Genomic DNA, 20,952 nt, shown 5'->3' on the forward strand with positions numbered 1-20,952 from the left:
TCTTTTTGAGTCCCTCCTTTTCTCCCTTTTTAAGGTTATGAATGTTATGATTTCACTTTGCAGGGGCAGAATGATACTTTTTGGAGAATTTAACTTGACTCTCTGATTGGCTTTCCTTGAGAAGTTCTTGGTCTACCAGTAGTCGCTTGGGAAGCATCAAGTAATTTAACTTTGGAGAGGGAAAAGGACTAGGTTTCATGCATGCAGAGAATCCAGAATCCATCTGGTCTTCCTGAATCCTTTGTTCCAAATATTAGAAGATGCAGACACCTTCTAGTTGTAGAGATGGCCAAGCCATGATGAATTCTTTCTCCTGCCTTTCTTCCATTTCACAGTCTTGTATTCAGTGGGATTCAGCAGAGAGGAGATGGCTGTGTTGCATGCAAGATACCACACAGGTGAAAAGAATCCTGTATGGGGAGGGTGTGGCTTGGGAGATGGTAATTACAGTGTTCTAATTATTCCCAGGTGTTGTAAGCATTTAGCCTGTAACTAACCTTCATTCTTCCATGTTTCACTGTGTGTAATCTAATTGAAATTGGACCTGCAGAAAGAAACGTAGATGTCCTAAAAGAAGACAAATTGCTGAAGAATACTTCTGTTTACGTCTAATTAAGTTTAAAACAAACAGAAAGCATGTCTGTCATTAATGTTAAAATTCCCTTTTTTATTTTTTGCTTGTTTTTTATTTAAGTCAAAGAATCCACTGCTAAATCCACATACGCTTTCCTTTGCATGGTGCAATATAAGTATACCTGTATGATTTCAGCTTTTAATATGCCAAACTCCAACTTATGTTTCAGTTGTATTACATTACGACTGGTTGTTACGTTCCTCTGGTAATTCTACATGATAGAATTAGTAGTAATTGCTTTCAGTTTCACAAGAAGCAAGGAAGTGCACTGACGTTAGAGGAGGAAGAACAGGCTATTTTGTTTGGAAAGCCTAAATCATGGACATCTCTTTTTTTAAAAGGAACTGTAGCTCCTCTGCTTGTTCTAGTGTATTGAAGGTATTTGTTAATGATGTTAAGAGGAATATGGTTGGTCAAAAGTCTGTTCCAGTAGGGTTAACAAACTTATTTTACTTGAAAACTGAAATGTAGCAATACTTTTAGTGAATGTGAGTGCTTTATTCAAGTATGTGTTGCCTTGGTTTAACAAGCCATGGTAAGTCTGAGACATCAGCCATGTTGTAGCATAACACATTCTAGTCATAGGATGGGAAATAAATACAGAAACAAGACTGAATTTATTTTTTACATTTATTTTCTATAGTTAGTAAGCAGTTAGTTCTTAATAAGTTCTAGAAGAGAAAATGCCTGGTACTGCTCTAGTTTTTCTAGCAGAAAAATGGGGCCTGAACTAGAAACAGTATTATTGTGGGCCCTCATTAATGAATGCTGCAAAAATTGTAAATGTTCGTAGCAGACTTAGTAGGTCTGGTAGTTGGCTCAGATTTCCTTTCCTAGGTTTAATGGCTACTGTTCCTTACGAAACAGTGACAAATGATTTATTGAGGACATCTTAATATTAACATTTGATTTTATTTTTAAGTTTGGAAAAGAGCAAAATGGAAGTTTTGCAGTAAGATGAAGTGCGCTTTGGAGGAAGGAGCTGTAAATCAGCCCAGAAAAAAAACTGACTGTAGTCATATGACCAATTAGGGAGATTTGGGCAAATAACATATATTCTCTAAAAGTATTAAGTCTTGCCTTCAGCTGAAAATTTTTCAGAAATTGTTATAGTCGGAGTTTGTTGCAGCTGTTAGCTGTCCTACCTAGATTTCATGTAGAGTTCCCATAGGAGCACCGACTTCTGAAGCATCTGTACAGTGGAGGAGGTTTCTCCCTGAAGGCATGCCTTCTTCTGAACAGTAATCCACAGTTCTAGGTGTACCTTCTGCAGAGAGGAAAAAAACATTTTTCTCTTGAAATTGTTTTGTACAAGTTTCTAGGTTACCATATGCTATTAAGACATTTGTACATAGTTCCATAGATTGGCCAATTCCTGGAAAATATGTTTTTGCTTGGGGCTGTGCTGAAAATGATCATAAACATTATTCATTACCTCAGCCTGACCATCTAAAAATAGAGTGCTTTCTGGGACAGAGAGAAGCTCAATTTCTTCTGGTAGAATACTCTTCATTAGCTTAATTAGGTAAGGGGAATGAGCAGGAAAGGTTGCATTTCCAGTCAGCCTGTTCCTTTGTACCTGGGCTTCGTAGAATGTCAGGTATTACTTGTGAAGAACATCTTTAAGCATAGTGGAACAATCCTTACAAATTTGATGTTAAGGGTTTTAAGAATTAAGTGGGATTTTTTCGTTTGTTTGTTTTTCTTTTTAAATAAAATGGGAAAATAGCAACAAATGGCAAAACACAAATGCATTTGAAGTACTTTGCTCTTCTTTGAGAACTCTTTGACATTATTAGAATTATATTACTAATAAATATTAGTTAATTTAAATTAAATTAGTTAATTTAAATTAATCTTATTACTCAAATTAAGATTTTTTTATTTGTCATGCTTTTGATTGGCTTGATAAATTTTTGTATAATTTTAAAATAACCCAAACTTTTGCTTTTTAGTCTCCACTATAGAAGGTAAGGTTTCCTAGCTTTTCTCTCTTGCGACTTGGTCTCTACTAACAAATATTAAGTAAAATGTAGTGTTCTTAGATAAAATTGGAGGTTAGAGAAGACAGTCTGTTGTGAAAATGTAGAAATGCTGTCAGAGGAAATGTTTATGTTTACGCCAAGCCAATCTAAATATATGAAATAGCTACAGCAGTCATGCTACCACTCCTTGTGACAGATAATCTCAGCTCTTCCAGTTGGAATAGAGGTTTCTATTGTAAATGAGGTTTCTGCAGTGCTGTGCTGTCTTTTGGCCTGAAGCCACGGCTGATGGATGGTGCTGCAGAGCAGAGCAGCCCTTCGGCTTCAGCTTGCCCCAGCCCCTGCCTGGGCTCCAGCCCAGGAGACAGCAGGACTCTGGTCAGCCTGGCTGGAGAGGTCATCTGGCTGTTCTTCCCTCCATCTCTTTTTTTTTCTTCTTTTCTTAAGCTGTTCAGGAAATTACAGAATCACAGGGCTTCAAAAGGATCTCAAGAGGTCATCAAGTCCAACCCCCCTACTAAAGCAGGTTCCCCACAGTAGGTTGCACAGGTAGGTATCAAGACAGGTCTTCATTATCTCAGAGAAGGAGACTCCACAGCATCCCTGAGCAACCTGTTCCAGTGCTCTGTCACGCTTACCATAACAAAGTTCTTCTGCATGTTATTACAGAACTTCCCATGTTCAAGTTTTTTTTAGGCCATTACTCCTTGTCCTATCACTACATGCCACCAATAAGAGCCTGGCCTCATCCATTTGCCTCCCACCTCCCTTTAGATATTTATAAGCATTTATCAGATCCCCTCTCAGTCTTCTTTTCCGTAGGCTGAACAGACCCAGGTTACTCAGCCTTTCATCATATGGGAGAGGTCCTTAATCATCTTTGTGGTCCTCTGCTGGACTCCTTCCAGGAGATCCCACAACTGGACACAGTATGCTAAATGTGGCCTCACCAGGGCAGAGTAGAAGGGGAAGGTCAACTTATTTCAGAAGTTTTCTGATATGGGGGACCGGACTGCCACGCAAATACCATAGTGTAAGGGCATGTGGAGAAATGAGGATGACACACTTGCACATACAGGGCTGGACAAGTAATAGTTATGCCATAAAATCGGTGTTCTCTGCAGTGGTGACTGTTCCCACATCCTCCCCAGTTAAGATAGTAAGACTCATCAACATTACTGGCCAATGGAGAAAAGTGGTCCATGCAAAAGGGTTAATGAGGTGAAAATAGAACCAAATTCTGCCATCACTCTGGGCTCTGGGCTTCACTGATATAAATTGTTCACTGACATTTGAAATACTGAGTGTTTCATTCCATGGAGGTAACTGAGCAGATGCTCTTTCAAAGTGATTTGATTGATCTTTAACTCCTTTAAAGGTGTTGACTATTATGTGAATTTAATTTTAAAAAATCTAGGCTTATATTTGTATTACAACAATAACGTTCTTTCATTCTTAAATATCATTAAGTAACATTTGGGGGGCTACAACATATAAAGAGGGGAAAAAAGTTCTCTGATTCAATTAAATGGCTGTCTCTCTGAGTCAAAGAGATTACTTTTGATTGACCTCTTTCTGTGCTAGGCTGGGATGTTTTTACCTTTTCAGAGCTGTGGTTCCTATGAAGCAAAATTCAGTGTTCCTTCTGTAATGGACCTTCTGACAGGTACATTGCATTCCTTCTCCACCCAAGAAAATAATTTAACTTAGAAAACTAGCTAAAGAAACAACCTTCTAAAATTTGCTTTTTGTCAGAAGAAATTGTTAGGCATTTTCTATCTGAATGTGAACTATCATGCTGTGTCTATTACAAAAGCTATTTTTGAAAGGAATGATCAAATTTATAGAATGTTAAAATCTTAAAAAATAATAAAATTAATTAGAGTTTTGTACTTAAATTAAGAACCAAAATTGAAGGCAGCATCTGTAATCTTTAAAGATACGTATGTTGCCATTTTTCCTCTTTAACTTCAAGACATTCATTTGCTAGGAAGAATAGATTGGTAGATACAATTACATTAGTATGGTGAAATGAAGGTTAAGAATTTATTTCCTGTAAAACTTAGAATAATCTGATAGTCTACTCTTTGTAGCTGTTTTCTCTGGCTACCTGTGCTATTTACATTTAAATCAATTACTCTTACATCTTGCTTTGTATTCATAAAGAAAAGCAGTTTTATGTGCTGCATTGCACCCAGCTGATATGCCTAACCATTAGCCTCAGGCTTGTACTTTTCTTTATTTTTCCTTTGCCTATTTTATAGAGAACAAAAGTCGTAGAGAAAACAGGATGATTAGAGGGGCTTCCAGCTGAGTTTAAGTCTTTGTGTGGTGTGCAGAAATATAATTTAGACTTGCACAGCACTTCGCCTCCAAAGCTTTCAAAATGGGTCAATATCCTCATATAACAGGGCTGAAACTGCTGTAGGAAAGGGGAAATGCTTAGTGTGAGGTCTCACAAGAAACAAGTAATTAGGAAAATTCCGTGTGACCTTCATTTCTTACATTTGAAATTGGCTCCAGTACTGGATGGAAGATGTAATGTCTTCATTGTGTTAGAAAAACTGTGTGGGTAGCTGCATTCTGACTTAGAGGTGCTATGACAAAATTATAAACTCAGAATTGTAGTTGATTTTTTTAGAAAAGAATGTGTAATGTTTTCAGAATCAGGAAACTCACCACAGTGCGAACAACACCTTAATATTCTTTTTCCAGGTAGGGTTCCCATTCTGTCACATGGATAGAATAGCAGCATCATTTTCATTTCCAAGGCATGAGAAATCTATGGGAGTTTACATTCCCAGGAAGCTTTGAGGAATTTGTTGTGAATCTTTGATCCAGGATTGAATTGTATGGGGCTGTACTAGAGCTGTCCTATAACAGTTTTACAGATGTTGTAAATCACTCTGCCTTGTTGTTCCCCCTTCGTTTTGATACCACATTACCTCTTATGCGCATCTTAGTGTATCTGTCTTTTCTTTTGGCTAAGAATGGGACAGTAGCTTTAATAAGTCCTCATCCTAGCAGAAACTCAGGGATGGCTCTTCTAGGACTAGTTTGGTGGCACTCTCAACATCCCTAAGCAATGCAAAATGCACTCAGTAGGTAGAATTTGTCTATTGGTTTGGGGGCAGCAAAGCTAATTAATTGGAATGCATGTAACCTTTCTTTAAAAAAAAAAAAACAAAAAAACTTAATCCTTTTTTTTTTGTTCTTATTGTTCCAGAGTACCTAGACAGTGTACACAGATCTGTTTTTGTATTAACCCTCCCCACCAATGGTTAGGTATTTAGTAACTTGGCTGCTATCTAAGCAGCTAAATGAATTGTGAAGATCATATCTCTGTTTCATTAGAAAGCCAAAGGCTGAGCACTATAGAGAATCTGGCGGTATGCTGTAGGTTTCTGCAAGGAGCCAGAGTTCGGAATGCGTTGGGTTCTAAGTGGTTTTGTTTGTTTGTTTGTTTTGGTAATCTTAATGTAAAATGCAGATGGATTTCTTTTTTTGGTTCGTAAACTGAATGATTAATTTATCAATAACTTTTAATTGTGATAGAGGCATGCTTCAATATGGTTTCCTTTTGTGTAGGGCTTCACTGTTCAGAAGAAACAGATAAGGAAGCAGCAAACTCTGAATGTCACTTCATGTATGGTTTTTCTGGGGTTTTACAGCCCAAGAAGCAGGTGGTAAAGTTTTTGCTGAAGCTTGGCTACACATTCTGTTTGCTTTATGGTTCAGGGTAAGGCAGCTTCTTGTGCTATCATTGTATATGAATTTCAGGCCTAAAAAATAATGTCAGGCTTGTAACTTCTTATGAGTAGATAATTTGATCAGCAGTGCCTGCTGGTGTTTTCTTGCATTATTCTAGCAAATCCTTGTCATCTTAGTGAGGCCACTGTGAGAGCTCGAAGGTAATTGTGTACTAACTCCCTTTGCTCATTACTAAAATACTTTATGTTCACTTAGGCATTCAGTCTTGGAGGAGGATTTGTTTGAATGCCAGTGACCCAAACGCTTGGATGTGATGTTGCTGCTTACTGGGAGGAGGGCATGGAAGAATATTCATACCAGTGGGAGCTTTGCATAGACTTTTTCATCCTGCAGTCAGGGTTAGAGGTCATACGTGACCTAAATGATTAGCATATATGTTATTCTTTGGGCTATTGTGATAGTCCACGCGAAAATGCACATATTTCACGATCAAGTCATGTCCTTCATGTCACTCTCATGCTTCCTTGCACATCTGTCTGGAAAAAATCATCTCACTATGAGTCTGTTTAGCTTTTTGTTCCCAGACCATGTCTGCAGATTTCCACTAATTTCTTTAGGAAGTCCTAGATAGATATGGCAGAGTGATAAGGTGGTGCAAGGTATTTCTGTAGTCTATGGTTGCTATGCAGTAAAAACAAGTATCCTGTGGACTTCTTGAAAATTTCTCCTTTTGTCTGCATGAAAAGGACAATATTCTTAGCAGTGCTTATTTGATTTCCTGTCAGTATTCAGCACCAGCAGAATATATTAAATATATTTTGTGTATATTTAACATATATGCTGCTCACTGCAAAGCAGGAAGGTATGTCATCCCTCTTCTGTGAAACATCACTTTAAAAAGGACCTGTTAACATTGTAACGTGTGGGCTTGGTTCATAACATGGTCCAATTCCAGCTAAGGCAATCTTAAAATTGCAACAATTTGGCTGATGAGAAATCAGTGAGGAATCAAAATGACATACATTCTCTGAAATGGAAAAAGATGGATTTTAGGAAAACTGCAGTTAAATCAGGAGAGGTGTCAGATGCTTTGTCTGTCTCTGTTAAGTTCATCATATATAAAATGCTTGAAATGCACATTTAGGTCTGACAACTATAGTGAAAGCAGCCCAGCTTTTGTGAAGTCTGTTGAGAGCCTCTGGTGGGCCTCTGATGGGAAGCTTGTAAGACATAATGCCAGTGTAAGGTTTTAATTAATTTAGAATTTGTATTTGAAAGAATAGCTTTCATTCTACTGTCATTTTATTTGCTTTGTTTTTCCAATGGTTAATTTTGGGGGAAATACGTGTGAGAAAGTTCATGAGTCACAAGAGAAGAAATGGCTTACATTATAGCTGGTATTTACTCACTTAATTTTGTGATTAATTAAATTGGGGCACAGCCTGTAGCAGACAACTCCAGTGACTGAAATGAAATCTGTGTGGGAAGGCTAAGAAGTTAATACAAATCAAATTGCTGAGTAGATTAGTTGCACTCCATAGACATTTTGAATAAAGGTGGCATTGATTTTGTATTGCTTTGTGACTAAAGTAAATTGAACTGAATCAAAGCTACTCTAAGTGTTGTCATGAGAGGTTATTTTATCATCTTGCTCCCATAGCGTGTACTATAGACTATAGGCAGATATGCAATATCAACCAGATTTAAGCCAGTCACATGTGAGTTCTGAGGATCAGAGCTACTGAACTTGCTATCCTTTTCTTTATACCAGTTTTGCTTGAGGTAGTCACTTATCTCTCACTGCAAAATCCTTTGCCATATTCAATCTGATGTTCTTCTGTAATATAGATAAAGCTTTATTAAAAGTCTGATAAGAAAAATGGTAATTTCTAGCTCTTACACAGTTGGCTCCTTGGAGTTTCGGTGGCTTGGTTTGGTTTTGGTGGTCAACTTAATTATTTTCAGTTGGCCTACTGAGTTTATCTGATAGATTTCTATTTCTGTGTCAACCTGTATAGTTGTTGTTTTTAATGACTAGCTATAATTAAACAACAACAACAGGAAACAGGAATATGCTTCCTTGGACCTAATTTTATTTAGTACATTCAGTTATACTGAAGGATTCTATGTCCTAAAGAGAACAGCAATTTCTTCAGTTGGATAAATACAGTATTAAATAATTCTGATATACTACCACTTTGAGTTTTATCAGCTTAATACTAAATTAAACTTTTCTTTAAAAAAAAAAATCTCGAGTATAAGAAGTATTGCTCTGAAGAGTAATGGAATCTTTGTGGCTTTTACAGCATGGCTGAGGTGGGAATGGCCCTCTAGATGCCGTCTTGTCCAAGCCCGGTGACTCCAGTAGGGCCATCCAGAGCAGGCTGCCCATGCCCAGGTGCCTTCTGAAGGGTTTCTGAGGAGGGAGATGTTGTATGGTAATAAGGGAACTAAAACAGGAGTTTGTGACAAGGTCTGATTTTGTGTCTTTTATGTATTACGGTATTTTACATTGAACCTTAATAAACTTGCAGTTAATTTACTGCCATTTTATTAGAGGCATCTTGGTCCGAGAACATTTAACTGCTTATTCACTGTGGAGGAACAAAGGAAAAAAAAGAAGCTGCTGTCCCCTTTGTATGTTTTAAGCTTGTTCTGTGTCTTTGATCAGGAATTCTACCACTGAATCTCTTTATTCTATCACTGAATAGTAAAAAAAACGATTCAGCAGGTAGGTCTCCATACCCACACTGTGGTTGATAGACTTACAGACATAAAGCCATTTTAGAAAAGATCTACCCTTGAATACGATAGGTAAGTTCTCCTAAATCTGAATGCACCTAAATCTGACTGCACCTAAAACAGATTGGATCTAGTTAAAAGTTTGCATTTCAGTTCACGTGCATTGTGTGGAACCTGCTTTAGTAGGGGGATTGGACTCAGTGATCTTTTGAGGTCTCTCCCAACCCCTGCAATTCTGTGATTTCATTATTTCCTTTCTTATTTTTTTGTTTTGAAACATATTCAGATTTTTTTGCTTTATATTAAATAGCAAATTATAGTATTTTATTACTGCTTTGTGTTAAATAGCAAGCCTCATTATATTGCAGAAAACAGTATCTAATTTCATTCATTGTGAACTAACACCACCCAGAAGTTAAATATTGCTATATCTTATGTCTATATCCTTTGGATATGAGTAATTCACCTGATTCACTGCAAACACTCGGAATCCTTGCCGCTCAACTGGAAGCAGTTGAAAGTTTCTACTTTTCTTGTTAGATCATCTGTTGCAAGTTGCTCCAGTTTTGTGAAGGTCATATTTAAATTTAGCAATGTCCCCAGCTATTAAAACCTGGGTAGTGCTGGCCTGTTAATGCCAAGGAATGCTGTGGTAAAATTGACATTGGTGTACCTGCAGTCTGTGGTAACAGTAGCAAGTCTGTGACAACAGCCTGCTGAGTTGTACCCTTGAGAGTTATGTAGGACATCTGATGATGAGGCAAATAACCAAGATGTGTACCAGGGTTATCCTAATCAGGCTGTTTGCTCACCCTTCCTGGAAGTGAGATCCTTCAGTTATAGAATTAGATGCTGAAGAAACAAGCAAATTTTGCTACCAAGGGCAGTGGCAGTCAGGGCACTAGCTTGTTCTGCTTTATCTAGCTGGAGCAAACATTTGTAAGATTTGAATACACCTATCTTTTGGATTGTATCACAGCATTTTATGACAAAACCTTGTGCACATCCTAATGTGCAGTAGAATATTACCCTTGATTTCAGAGGTGTCTATAAGTAAGTCTGTGCAGCAATACCTGAAGTGTGGCGTGGAGCTTCTGGCATGCTGACAGGGTGGGTGGGTATCTACAGGTTGTCCTCAGGCTCTCAGCTCTCTTACCATAAGGCAGGGTTATTCTCTGTCATAAATATGTTGAAGATCTGCTAGTGAGAAGTGTGAGAAAAAATAGAATTCATGAAAGACACTACAGTAGTAATGCAAATAGTATCATTACTAGTTGCTGTGTTCGAGGTCCCTACAGGAAAGCTCTAAGTCGCTCACCTTAGCTGGAGGTTTTTAGCCTTTTAAATCCCAATTTAGGGCTACAAAACCTATGTGGTTTTTGGAGGAAGGAAGAATTTGAACTTCAGGCATGGACAAAAAAGCCCTTTGCTGCTCTAAGTATCAGCTTGTCCTTAGGCTTTGTTGCTTTGTTTAAAAACTGAAGCAAACCCTAGGAAGGGGATGAAAGCTTAGACAGTGCCCTATTGTGTGTGCAGTGAGTGGAGGGGGGAATGGCATGCAGATCCTGCCTCTTGCCCAAGTTTCAGAAAGGGTCAGAAACGTCTATGGTAAGGGGGAAAAGGATTCTTCTCAATTTTATTATTTTTTTTAAAGAAGTGAAATGATTTCACTGTCTAGGATGTTTTATTCTTATACAGAGTCTGAATATTTGAAGATTTTTAGGAGTGTGAAATTGGCAGCATTCACAGCAAGAACAAGACTTATGCCCTATAAAAGACCTGGAAAGTATTGACCCCCTTTGTGAGAGGCGTGCCTTAATGTATTGGAGGAATGTATGCAGAATGGAAAGTTCCATTGGGTGTTTGTTTATGAAAACGACATGAATGGTTTGGGATTTGTTTTTAGTGTGTGTAAAAGGAACACAAGGACACCATGTGTAAAGTCAGTACATTCTGCAAAGTCTCTCGCAAGCTTATTATAACTTGTTATAAAATAATAGTATGAATAATAGTATAATACAAGTCCAGGCTGGTGTAGGAAGTGAAAGAATACTCACAGTGAGACAAAATTCCCCTTTCGCTAATGATTTAAGCACAAGAATACAAGTTCAGTCTCTGGGAAATGCTTGGTGTTTGTTGTTGGCTTTTTTTGGTCTGGAGCCATGACTTTCAAAAGAACCTGGGGAGAAAGTGTAAAGCAAAACAAGCAAAAATGCAAGCTTCCATGTTTTTTTTCTTAAAGTTATTTAACCACTGACTGATTTGAGAGATCAAGTCCTTTGCCAAAATTTAAATCAGCCAGGAACAAATGACTTAAAAACTCAAGGTACAGAACTTGATTTATATTTTTTTTAATTCAAAACAAGCAGTCTTGTTTATAATTCGTACTGACACGCATTTCAATGGCATGTACATGTTTTGATATGTTAATGCACAACTCTGATTTAAAACAGCACTTTGCTAAGTTCCTTACTCTTTTTTCCTCCTCCTGTAACTCTGCATTCATGGATATAAATCAAAACTGTGTCAGCACTTGTCACTTGTTAGGTGCCAGAAGTATTTATTTCATGTTCAGTTAACAATCAGTGCAATGCAGAATTGATTTTTTTTTAAAATAGGTGATGCTATTTTAATCATACTGTATTAGTCCCTATTTATCCAGCTCAGTAAACCACATATTTATTGATTTATTCATTCAACATGAAAATATTTTCCTTTTTTGCTTGTATTTGATTTATGTTATAGGTAAAGGGGCAGTGCTCATGAGTAAGCAGTGATCTGTCTAACTTTGTATATTGTGGTTCTAGTTACATAAATGTGGAAGTTTTTTTGTGTGTAAAGTTGCATTAGTAATTTTGCTCAGGTAGGAAACTTGGGTGGTTCTAGGACTTCTGTTTGATATTTGTATGGCACTTGTGGTTTTACAGGAGCCTTGATTAAACCGGTATTACTCAGAGTGCGGAATGTTCTCAGTTTTAATGCAAGTCAAAGAAAGTTTCTCAGTTAAGAAGCTCAGTGCTTTTTGTCTCTTGGCACGGTGAACCCATGATACTGACAGACACTAGATAAATACAGTTTTGATCATGACTTCTAAATAAGAAGCTGAAAGACTGAAATCTGGGTCTGAATTGGTGCTGCTTCAGGCTTTCATGTTTTGTCAGCTTTGCATGCATTAGGAAATCTGTTCATGGTATGTAAAAATGCGCAAGCCGTATTACTGAACTGCAAAAGCCCCACTGCTGGTACATCAAAGAATGCAGCAGCTGTCATCCAGCTTTAGCTGTGGTGTTCCTGAATGCCTTAATCCTGTTCCCAATGTTCCCAAACAGAAAGAGGCAAGGAGTGTGCACTTTCTTTATACTTCCCTTTCTATTTTTTTTTCCCAAGTGTTGGCATAGCGAAATTCAGAATATGTGTTCAGCAGCTATCACTATATGACATTACATTATTTGCATCTAATTTAGGCATTTCAGTCTTTTTCATGAATGTTAAGCTCTTTCAAATTTAGTTTTTACTAAAATTAGCAATCATTTACACTGGGCTTAATCCCAGGTGTTTTAATTATCAAAACAAGTATTCAGTTGTACTTCATTTTCATTTAGGTCCACTTCAGCTTGGAAGTAACTGGTAATTCTTCTGTTCCCATTCAGTTGCTGAAGGAATTCATGTTGAGATTGCACTGAGAACCAGAATTAGAGGAAACACAACTGAGTACCAGTAAAAAGTATTTTACTTTATGTAATCTTCATTTGATCAGATTTTTTATTACAGTGCAAGTCTTGCAAGGCAGCTACTGCAAAATACTATATTGAAGAGGCAAACCAGATACGTTACAAATATAAAATTTAATCTGTTACAGTGCTTTTACAGACTTTAACGGTGCAGTGTCCAGTTTCCAAAGAGAGTCACAGCAGATGTCTGGGAACTGTGAGAATGGAGCAGGCATGCAATGATGCTTCCTTGGTGTGCTTGACTGTCACACTAGCATTTTCTGACCCAGAAGCTGTTCTTTGAAATAACTAAATCAAGGCATATTTGTGTTCATTCATTTGCCTGATCACTTTTCTGAACTGTATTTCAGGAGTATTTTCCAAAAAAGCGCAAACACATTTCAAGAAAATAGTACAGGAAAATTGTTCATATTGAATTCAGTTACTAGAAATAGATTCTAAAAGGGTGTTTTTTATTTATTGGAATTTATATTTGTTTATTAACCACTGTCATGCAAAGTGAATTAGCACAACAGAGATCTTTCTGTGCAGAGAAAGGAAGTATGTATGTGTTCAGCTGCTTCACAAAGTTGTCTGGTAGGCCCTCCTTTCTATGTCTTTGCTAGCCTCCAACCCCTCAGGCAAAAAATGACTTGCAGTGTAACAACAAATGAGTGGCTGGAGAGTCAAATTTAACATTTGATAATCCAAATGTGTAGCCCAATTTACTCAAAAGGGCTTTGAAAAATCTGCTTTAACAATGTTGACCAGGATAGTACTGAAAGCCCGATGAGAGAAAATGACATTTGATGACAGGGTTTGGTATGCTTAGAAATACTTCTGTTATTAAAGTTGCCCTAGTGCGAACCACTCCTACACTGCTCATTTGTGTGACACACTGGCCATCACAACACACAGGAAAGATCAGAGATTATATGCATTAGCTCCAGTCCTTTCCTTGTCAGACAAGGATCTCCCAGCATCTACTATTACCTTATTGTGGTTTACTCTTGCAAGCCCATTTTCCCTTCCCTCTCCATTAAGACCCCTTTCCAAACTCCTTACTTTGAAATGTCATCTTGTTACATCTCTGCAATGTTAGACAACATTCAGCATTATTCTTAAGGAAAATAGTTGATGCCAAGAAAGGAAATGGGCAGTTAACATTTTGGGATGTTCTTGGCAATGTTCATAGCTTTCATTGGATAAGGGATCATTTGTTTGCTTTGCTCTTGACAGAGCACAAAAAGAACATCTTTAATTCAGTGAAAACTCATGATGATACCTTATTACTATGATTTTGATGTCGATCATCCTTTCAGTTGCTGTATTTTTTATGCAAACACCAGGAAATAGTGTTGAACGGCATTCACAAACATTCCTTGTTTACTTTTACAGGTTATTGAATCTCTAGGGATTATTATATACAAAGCCTTGGACTATGGCTTGAAGGACAACGAAGAGCGGGAATTAAGTCCTCCACTGGAGCAGCTGATAGACCACATGACCAACACCACGGAAACCGACGGGAGTCGAGATGAGGGATACGATGCCCTGGATGAGGGGGTGGAGGATGATGACGATGATGACAAAGAGGAAGTTGAGGCTATTCATTCCTATAAGGACGTCATGAAGGTACACTAATAGGCAGATTATATGGATATCCCACTGTCCTTATCAGTGAGAAAATCATCTGTTTTCTGTGTTCTTGTCCAGTTTCATACTAGCTGTATTGTTTTTTGATTTCTGATTGTCCTGGTTCTTTAAAGAATCTTTGCTTTCAAAAATGACATGCGGTAGTATTTCATTTTGACAGTAAGACACAGCAAGACCATGATAACTTTATGGTCTGCCATTCATATCACGTTCTGATTTCATCTCTGTGTTGGATACTGAGCCTTCTGGTGTAACATCTATTACTTTGTGTACATTTGGTTACTTCACAGGTTGTTTCAATTTTCTCAGCTTTTTATTAGTGCAGTGCTGCTTTAATGATTCTTCATCAGTTTCCTCCTCTGCCTTCCTTCTGTACTGAAGCAGAAGACTGCTTTTATAAGTGTAGCTTATTTGTAAGGAGTGAGTCAATATACACTACTTCATTGATGATAATTATGATTGTGATTCTTGACCTGAGTTGTGAGATTTAGAAACACAGTTTAGGAATTTTAATTGCAACAGGTTCTTCAGTATTATCTACCATGAACAATGATTTAGAAGCTTTTAATCCTATAGAGTAGTCTTCAGTACAAATTTTAGAGTCTCTAGTGGAGACAAAGATGTTAATAAGCATGATAAATGTGGATTGAACATTGTATGTTGCTTGTTCTTAAGTGCAATTCATATCTCATCATAAGGATGAGAAGCTCAGCATTTCACAGAAATTAAGAGTCTGGAACAGAACATCCTGGATAGCACATAAGGATGTATTAGCATGCACAAAAAAGACTCCTCCGAAACTTGGTGCTTTTCATGGGCTGACAGTAAAGAGGAAAGCTCTCGGGAGGCTAGGATGGGAATAGCTTTCATTTGAGATGCTTTTGAACATATAGTTAAATTGATGATGTTATTTGGAAAAGTAGCATTGACAACCACTTCTTGTAAACTTAGTTAAAATTCACATTTTCTGGAGGATTTACATCCCCTTGTTCCTGCTTTTCCCCACAACAGAGCTCTACACGCTTCACTGCAATCCACTTAACAACACAGCACAGTGACTTCTATACCTGTATGTGTGTACTGCCCTGACCAAGGCACCTCCTTTTCCTCCCTTAAGCATAAATAATGCTAAATTCTTAAATCCTCCTTTTTTCTCTCCTCAGAGAAGCAATGAAGGTCAGAGGGACCAATGAAGGGAGCAGTTGAAGGAGTGGTCAGTCTGGATGGCACACTCACCTTCAAGCCCCTTGCCTCTGAGGCTTTCTGAGCTAATGCCCTGGCAGCAGGAGGAAGTGAGGGCTGCTTTTCTCGACTTGCTGCCAGGTGACTTCCTTGTGCATGGCCAGCAGCAGCAAAGGCATGGAGGAGCAACCTGCTAAGCCCCTGTAGGAGCTACTCCAAACAGTATGGTTTTGTGTCCACGCTGTATGGGATAGATGCAATCAATGTATCCTCTTTCCCTCCACTTTGGTACAAATGCCGTGAAGTGGTGGAGCAATCAAAGCTGGGTTATAAGAGGGAGAGACGCCTGTATATGCAGATCTGAGGGCAGAGAGGTTTGTAGACATAATTATTTTGCACATTCTTTACTTAATATCTGCAAGTAAGAAAATATAAGTTTGAAAAACTTCTTTCAGTTACACTGGTATGCATGCCTGGAACTCAGAGTGCATAAGAAAATGTTTGGTCAGTCTTCAACCAAGAAGGCTGCTGAGTGGTGGACTTTCTGTTTTGGCTTTGTTAATGCGTATCTCCACTGGCCTGAGGTATCTGCATACTTATGCGTTTTAAAATCAGCATCTTAACTTGTATTATTTTTTGCTTATCTATTTATTTTTATTCTGGAAATGTACTGCTTTTTTGTTATATCACTTCAGTGATCTGAATTAACTTCAGCTGTCAGTTCTACATCTTCCTAACTTCAGCTTCCTCAGAATTCTCTTTTGTTGCTGTTGTTGCTTTCACCTAAGTTATTTGCTGCAGGCTTAACTCCGTGACTTGCCTTTATTACTCTGCATCATTAAGTCATTGACAGTACTAGAACAGCATTATCATTCTTGTCATTTTTTACATTTGTGCAAATTTGCGATATTCTTTTTTCTTGACTTCAATTCTTTTCAAGGATAAGGCCATGTTTTGGATCTGACTTTTTTTTCCCCTCCAGCACTAAGCCATATTGCAGGCTACACCCTAATTTACCCACTGATTGTTGCACAACAGAAGTGTGTGGTCTTGTGACCATAAGGCATCATTATTGTAATTCTCTCCTAGCAAGACTCACTGTGAAGCTTTCTCCTCTGCAGTTTGTAGTGAAGACTGAAGCAGGTTTGCTTGTTGAATTAAGCAAGAATCATTTTTGCCCACCCTGCATTCTTCAAATTGCAAACTTGAAAAATAGTGGAGGTGAGCTGCATGATACTTGTATTGATTTTTAAAATTTTTAACTATATAGTCTCCAGTGTGGACATGATTTTGTCCTTGAAATGGGATTATGTGTTTCATCTTTCTCCAAAAAGTGTCACTGAATTGCAGAATCATTAAGTTGGAAAAGACCTCTGAGATTATCAAGTCCAACCATCAACCAACTCGTCACCACCATGCCCAATAACCCATGTCCCTCAGTGCAACATCAGCTTGTTTCTTGAAATCCTGCAGGGGCAGTGAGTCCACCACTTCCCTGGGCAGCCTATGCCAGTGCCTCACTACTCTTTCTATCACCAGTTACCTAGGAGAGGAGACCAACTCCCATTTCACTACTACAACCTCCTTTCAGGTAGTCATAGAGGTTTCCTCTCAGCCTCTTCTTCTCCAGGCTGAACAATCCCAGTCCCTTTAGCTGCTCCTTATAAGACTTGTGTCTCAGATCCTTATTGTGATGTTCAGTGTCTCACTTACCACTAAATCTGAATTTTCCTTTAGATTGTTAATGTGGGTGAGCCTGTATTGAGATTAAAACACAGAGATAAATAATATATGTGTCAAGTTCTGCTGTAATCTAAACTAGGTAAGGTCAATCCGGAACCCGCCCCTGATGTGGAAAATTCTGAGTAGTGTGGTGGATATCTATTCCCAAGAATTGGGAAAAGAGTTCTTAAGAGGTCAGCGCTGGCAAAGCTGTTTTTTTGGAGAAGACATAGATGGGCTTTTCTGCTGCATGTCTGTATGTTTGGTTGATCTGGCTTTTGATTTCCTTGGCAGGACCAATCTGCTATGTAGACTTGATTGACTGTTTTAAAGACTATCTATGAAGAGAGGAGATACTATTTGCCACATTTAACTTTTTTGACTTTGATATATTTCAGACCTGGTAGATCTGGTGCAAATGAAGGAAGAAATAGAAACAATAAGGACTGGATACTTTCAGGCAGCTGTTTTCTGTTTTTGGGGTACTCTTGCCTGTCCTCATCCACAGCATATGCACACAAGAAAGGCAGTGCCTGTTCCCATATAGTATGGGAAAACCATATATCCTGGTTTATTACATACTATACAAGGACATACAAAGTAGGCTAAAGGGGTCTGGAGTGCATCAGGTTTATATCACACATTCAGCTTTGTGTCAACAGAGGATATATGCAGAGTGGGCCTGGCATGCCAGGAGGTGTGTTAGGCTTGCTAAGGGTGTGGAGAGTCCTGTTGGCACCTTTATCATGGCATGTGGCCCTCCCTGATATTGAAACAAGATGATGCATCAGCCTCTTCCAGATCATGCTCAAACTCTAATTCTCCTCCTAATCTTAGCATTATCTCACTCCTGATCTCACAGATCTCTGCAGTTAGATGGTCTAATCCAGCACCACTTCTCATGTTAACCTGGGGGTGCTTTCTAAGCTGCAGCTTAGCAACATCTGCTGGCCTGAGCCCCATCCCTAAACTCATTTCTAGTGCTGTCCTTTATTCTAGGTCAGCAACCTCTTCACGTTCCATATACGAATAAAGCTCCATAAGCTTCCTTAATCTATGTGATACCAAGTTTTATTCTGTTCTGGTATTTGCTGGGTTAAGCTGCAATCCTAGTTCTAGCTGTGTCATTTCTGCCAGCTTTGATGAGTTACTGCATTGTATTATTTACTATAGATGAATTTGCTACTGATGGTACTAGCTCCTAGCTTAATTCTTCTTCATAAAAGAGGTTCATCTTCAAGTTGAGACACAGACCTCTCTTCTACTATCTTTCTCTGTACATCTTTTACAAGACATGCAAGGAGGCACTGGTCTTCATGAACCAATATCCTACTCCTACTTATGTTTTCAACCTGAAAGTAACTCAGCTTTTGCAGGAAACTGACCTGTGGCTGAGCCCCACCTTCTGCCAGAGACAAATATAGGTGAGTGGCCCAAGGGTGCTCAGTGGCCTCTGGACCTGGGCCTCACTAAGAAATTGTTCTGAGGTAGTTCAATGACAATGTTAGTTAATTCTGACCAAAAATTAAAAATTAACTGTCATGCAACTGCTGCTTCACAGAGATAAATTAGTGACCTAGGCCCCTTTGTAACCAGAACTCATACTTAAGAAATCTCCATGCTCACCTTTTAATTTCCATGGAAGTTATTTATAGAGCAGCATGTTGCAGTATTGTGTTATCATGCTATAACAAATGTAAACAACATTGCAGTTTGCAGTGTTTTATTGGTAGAAATTAATGTGTGTGCTTTGCTCATAAAAAAAGAGGAAGAGTAAGTTATGTTTCTGTGGGGAAAAAAAATCCCATAATGTAGCTATTTTACTTGTCCTGTAATCATTGGCATCTAAAATAAATTCACCATTTTAGTTGATTCATATTTTGGTAGCTCAAGTGTGGACTGTCTCCTCTCAGCTGGAAAGAATTGAAATTTACTGTGATGATACTGATCTGTTTGTGTTTTGTTTTCAGTACTCTGGTCGTACAGTTCAACTATCTATGGCATGTGTTGAGTATTCGAGTAAAGGAAGAATATGTTCTGTTTCCATGCAATTACAGGTGGAATGAAAAGATCTACATGTTTTGGAAGTACCGTACTGAGTTTGAAGACATATGTTATTATCATGTATGTGATACATATGAATGTAATGTCTGAGAGGAACCAGAAAATACAGTTAAAAGCAAATCTGGGTATTTCTTTATAACAGTTAAAGAATTTGTGTTACTGGAATTCAGAGGCCCATAATTGTACCTAGATTGTGAGGTTAGAATAGGTAAGGTGCAGCTTTCTGCAAGTGTAATTCTATTCAGAATTGGATTGGCTTTAGCAATTTTATATGAGCCTGCGAACTGTATTTATGTGTCATTTTGAAACAGGCAGCTTGCAGCATAGCCTGTAACTCTTTGAAACTGAATATTTTAGAACCTTACTGAGATGATAAGTAGTGTCCCAATTGTCTGCTCATAACAAGTGATCAACTCTCTTCCTTTGAATCCTGTTCTTAGCATACTCAAATATCACATGCCAGTGTTTGTTTTGGTGGATCTTATTTTAGAAAAAAAGATAATGTACATCTTTTGTATGTTGATGAGGGGAGATGCTGAAATCAGTGGATTGGAAGTCCTTTTGCGCTGACTGAAAATTAATTATCATCTGTCTTTGAATTTTCAGTTGTACACACAGCCCTAATGCCTGAGACATTTTATCTAATGTTGAGGAACCTCCTGAGCTAATTGTTGCGTTCTTGGAAGTGTCAATATCTAGTTTTTGTATCTCTTAAGTTTTGAGGGAGGCGGACTCTCCTTTGGGTATTTATGTTTGCATTTGAACTACTTATAATCTAGAAATAAACCCAAACCTCCCAAAATGATTTTGTCATTCCGGTAGCTTGTTTTGGCACATTCCTTGGCCAGAATCTTCACTGAAATCTTCATAGCAGAGCTTCTGGTCCTTGAACATCTTGGCCACCTCTCTTCTCTCTGTGCCACTTTTACAGAAATTAGACCTCTCTGTTCAGCAGTGTAAAGTCCCAAGGACTGCTGCTCAACCATGCATGTTCAGGCAGCTTAAAAGCATTCCCTTTTGGGCTCCCACCCTCCCAAAGCATGCTGACCTAGGGTACACCTTGTTGTGTCAGCTACTACAGGTCTTCAGACAGATGCTGTGAAGGTTCAGAAGAGTAATTGCTCAGATTTAGTTAACAAAGGAATATACGTATCTTAACAAAATAGCGTAAGTCCACAGACATATTCTTATTTCTTCACCATTCTTTGAACTGACTCTGTTTGTCTTCAAAATGCAGTAAATCTGCTATTTTTCTCTTGCCCAGATCTTGTATGTCATGGCTATTCATTCAAACTGTAGCATGTTTTTTCTGTCTGCTCTGTCACCTTGGCAGGGATCCACATCACCTGTATTAGTTCAAACATCCCAAAAAGGTTTTTGTTTTGTTCTTTAACTCGGTCAGTTTCTTCCTCTGTTTTGCTGTAAAGACCCTTGAATATTTGTACTGGCACAACCAAAGGACCATCCAAATTAAACTATCCTGTGGGTTGATGGCAGAAGTCACCTGTAGCTCCTGTGCTCTGTAGGCCCAGGGAGCAGAACTGAG

At 38.3% G+C, this 20,952-nt stretch overlaps 1 protein-coding gene across 4 annotated transcripts in view; it reads left to right on the forward strand.

The window, feature by feature from the left end:
* The window catches only part of SPIRE1 (spire type actin nucleation factor 1), a 122,878-nt gene that overhangs the window by 37,780 nt on the left and 64,146 nt on the right, over positions 1–20,952 (forward strand). For all 4 annotated transcript variants that reach the window (XM_085220746.1, XM_085220748.1, XM_085220745.1 and 1 more), the window contains exon 3: positions 14,181–14,417. In XM_085220746.1, the coding sequence (XP_085076872.1) occupies positions 14,181–14,417 (237 nt within the window). The remainder of the gene's footprint in view (positions 1–14,180; positions 14,418–20,952) is intronic.

Source organism: Meleagris gallopavo, chromosome 3 (assembly GCF_905368555.1).
Source record: "Meleagris gallopavo chromosome 3, MGAL_WU_HG_1.1, whole genome shotgun sequence".
Taxonomy (NCBI): Eukaryota; Metazoa; Chordata; class Aves; order Galliformes; family Phasianidae; genus Meleagris; species Meleagris gallopavo.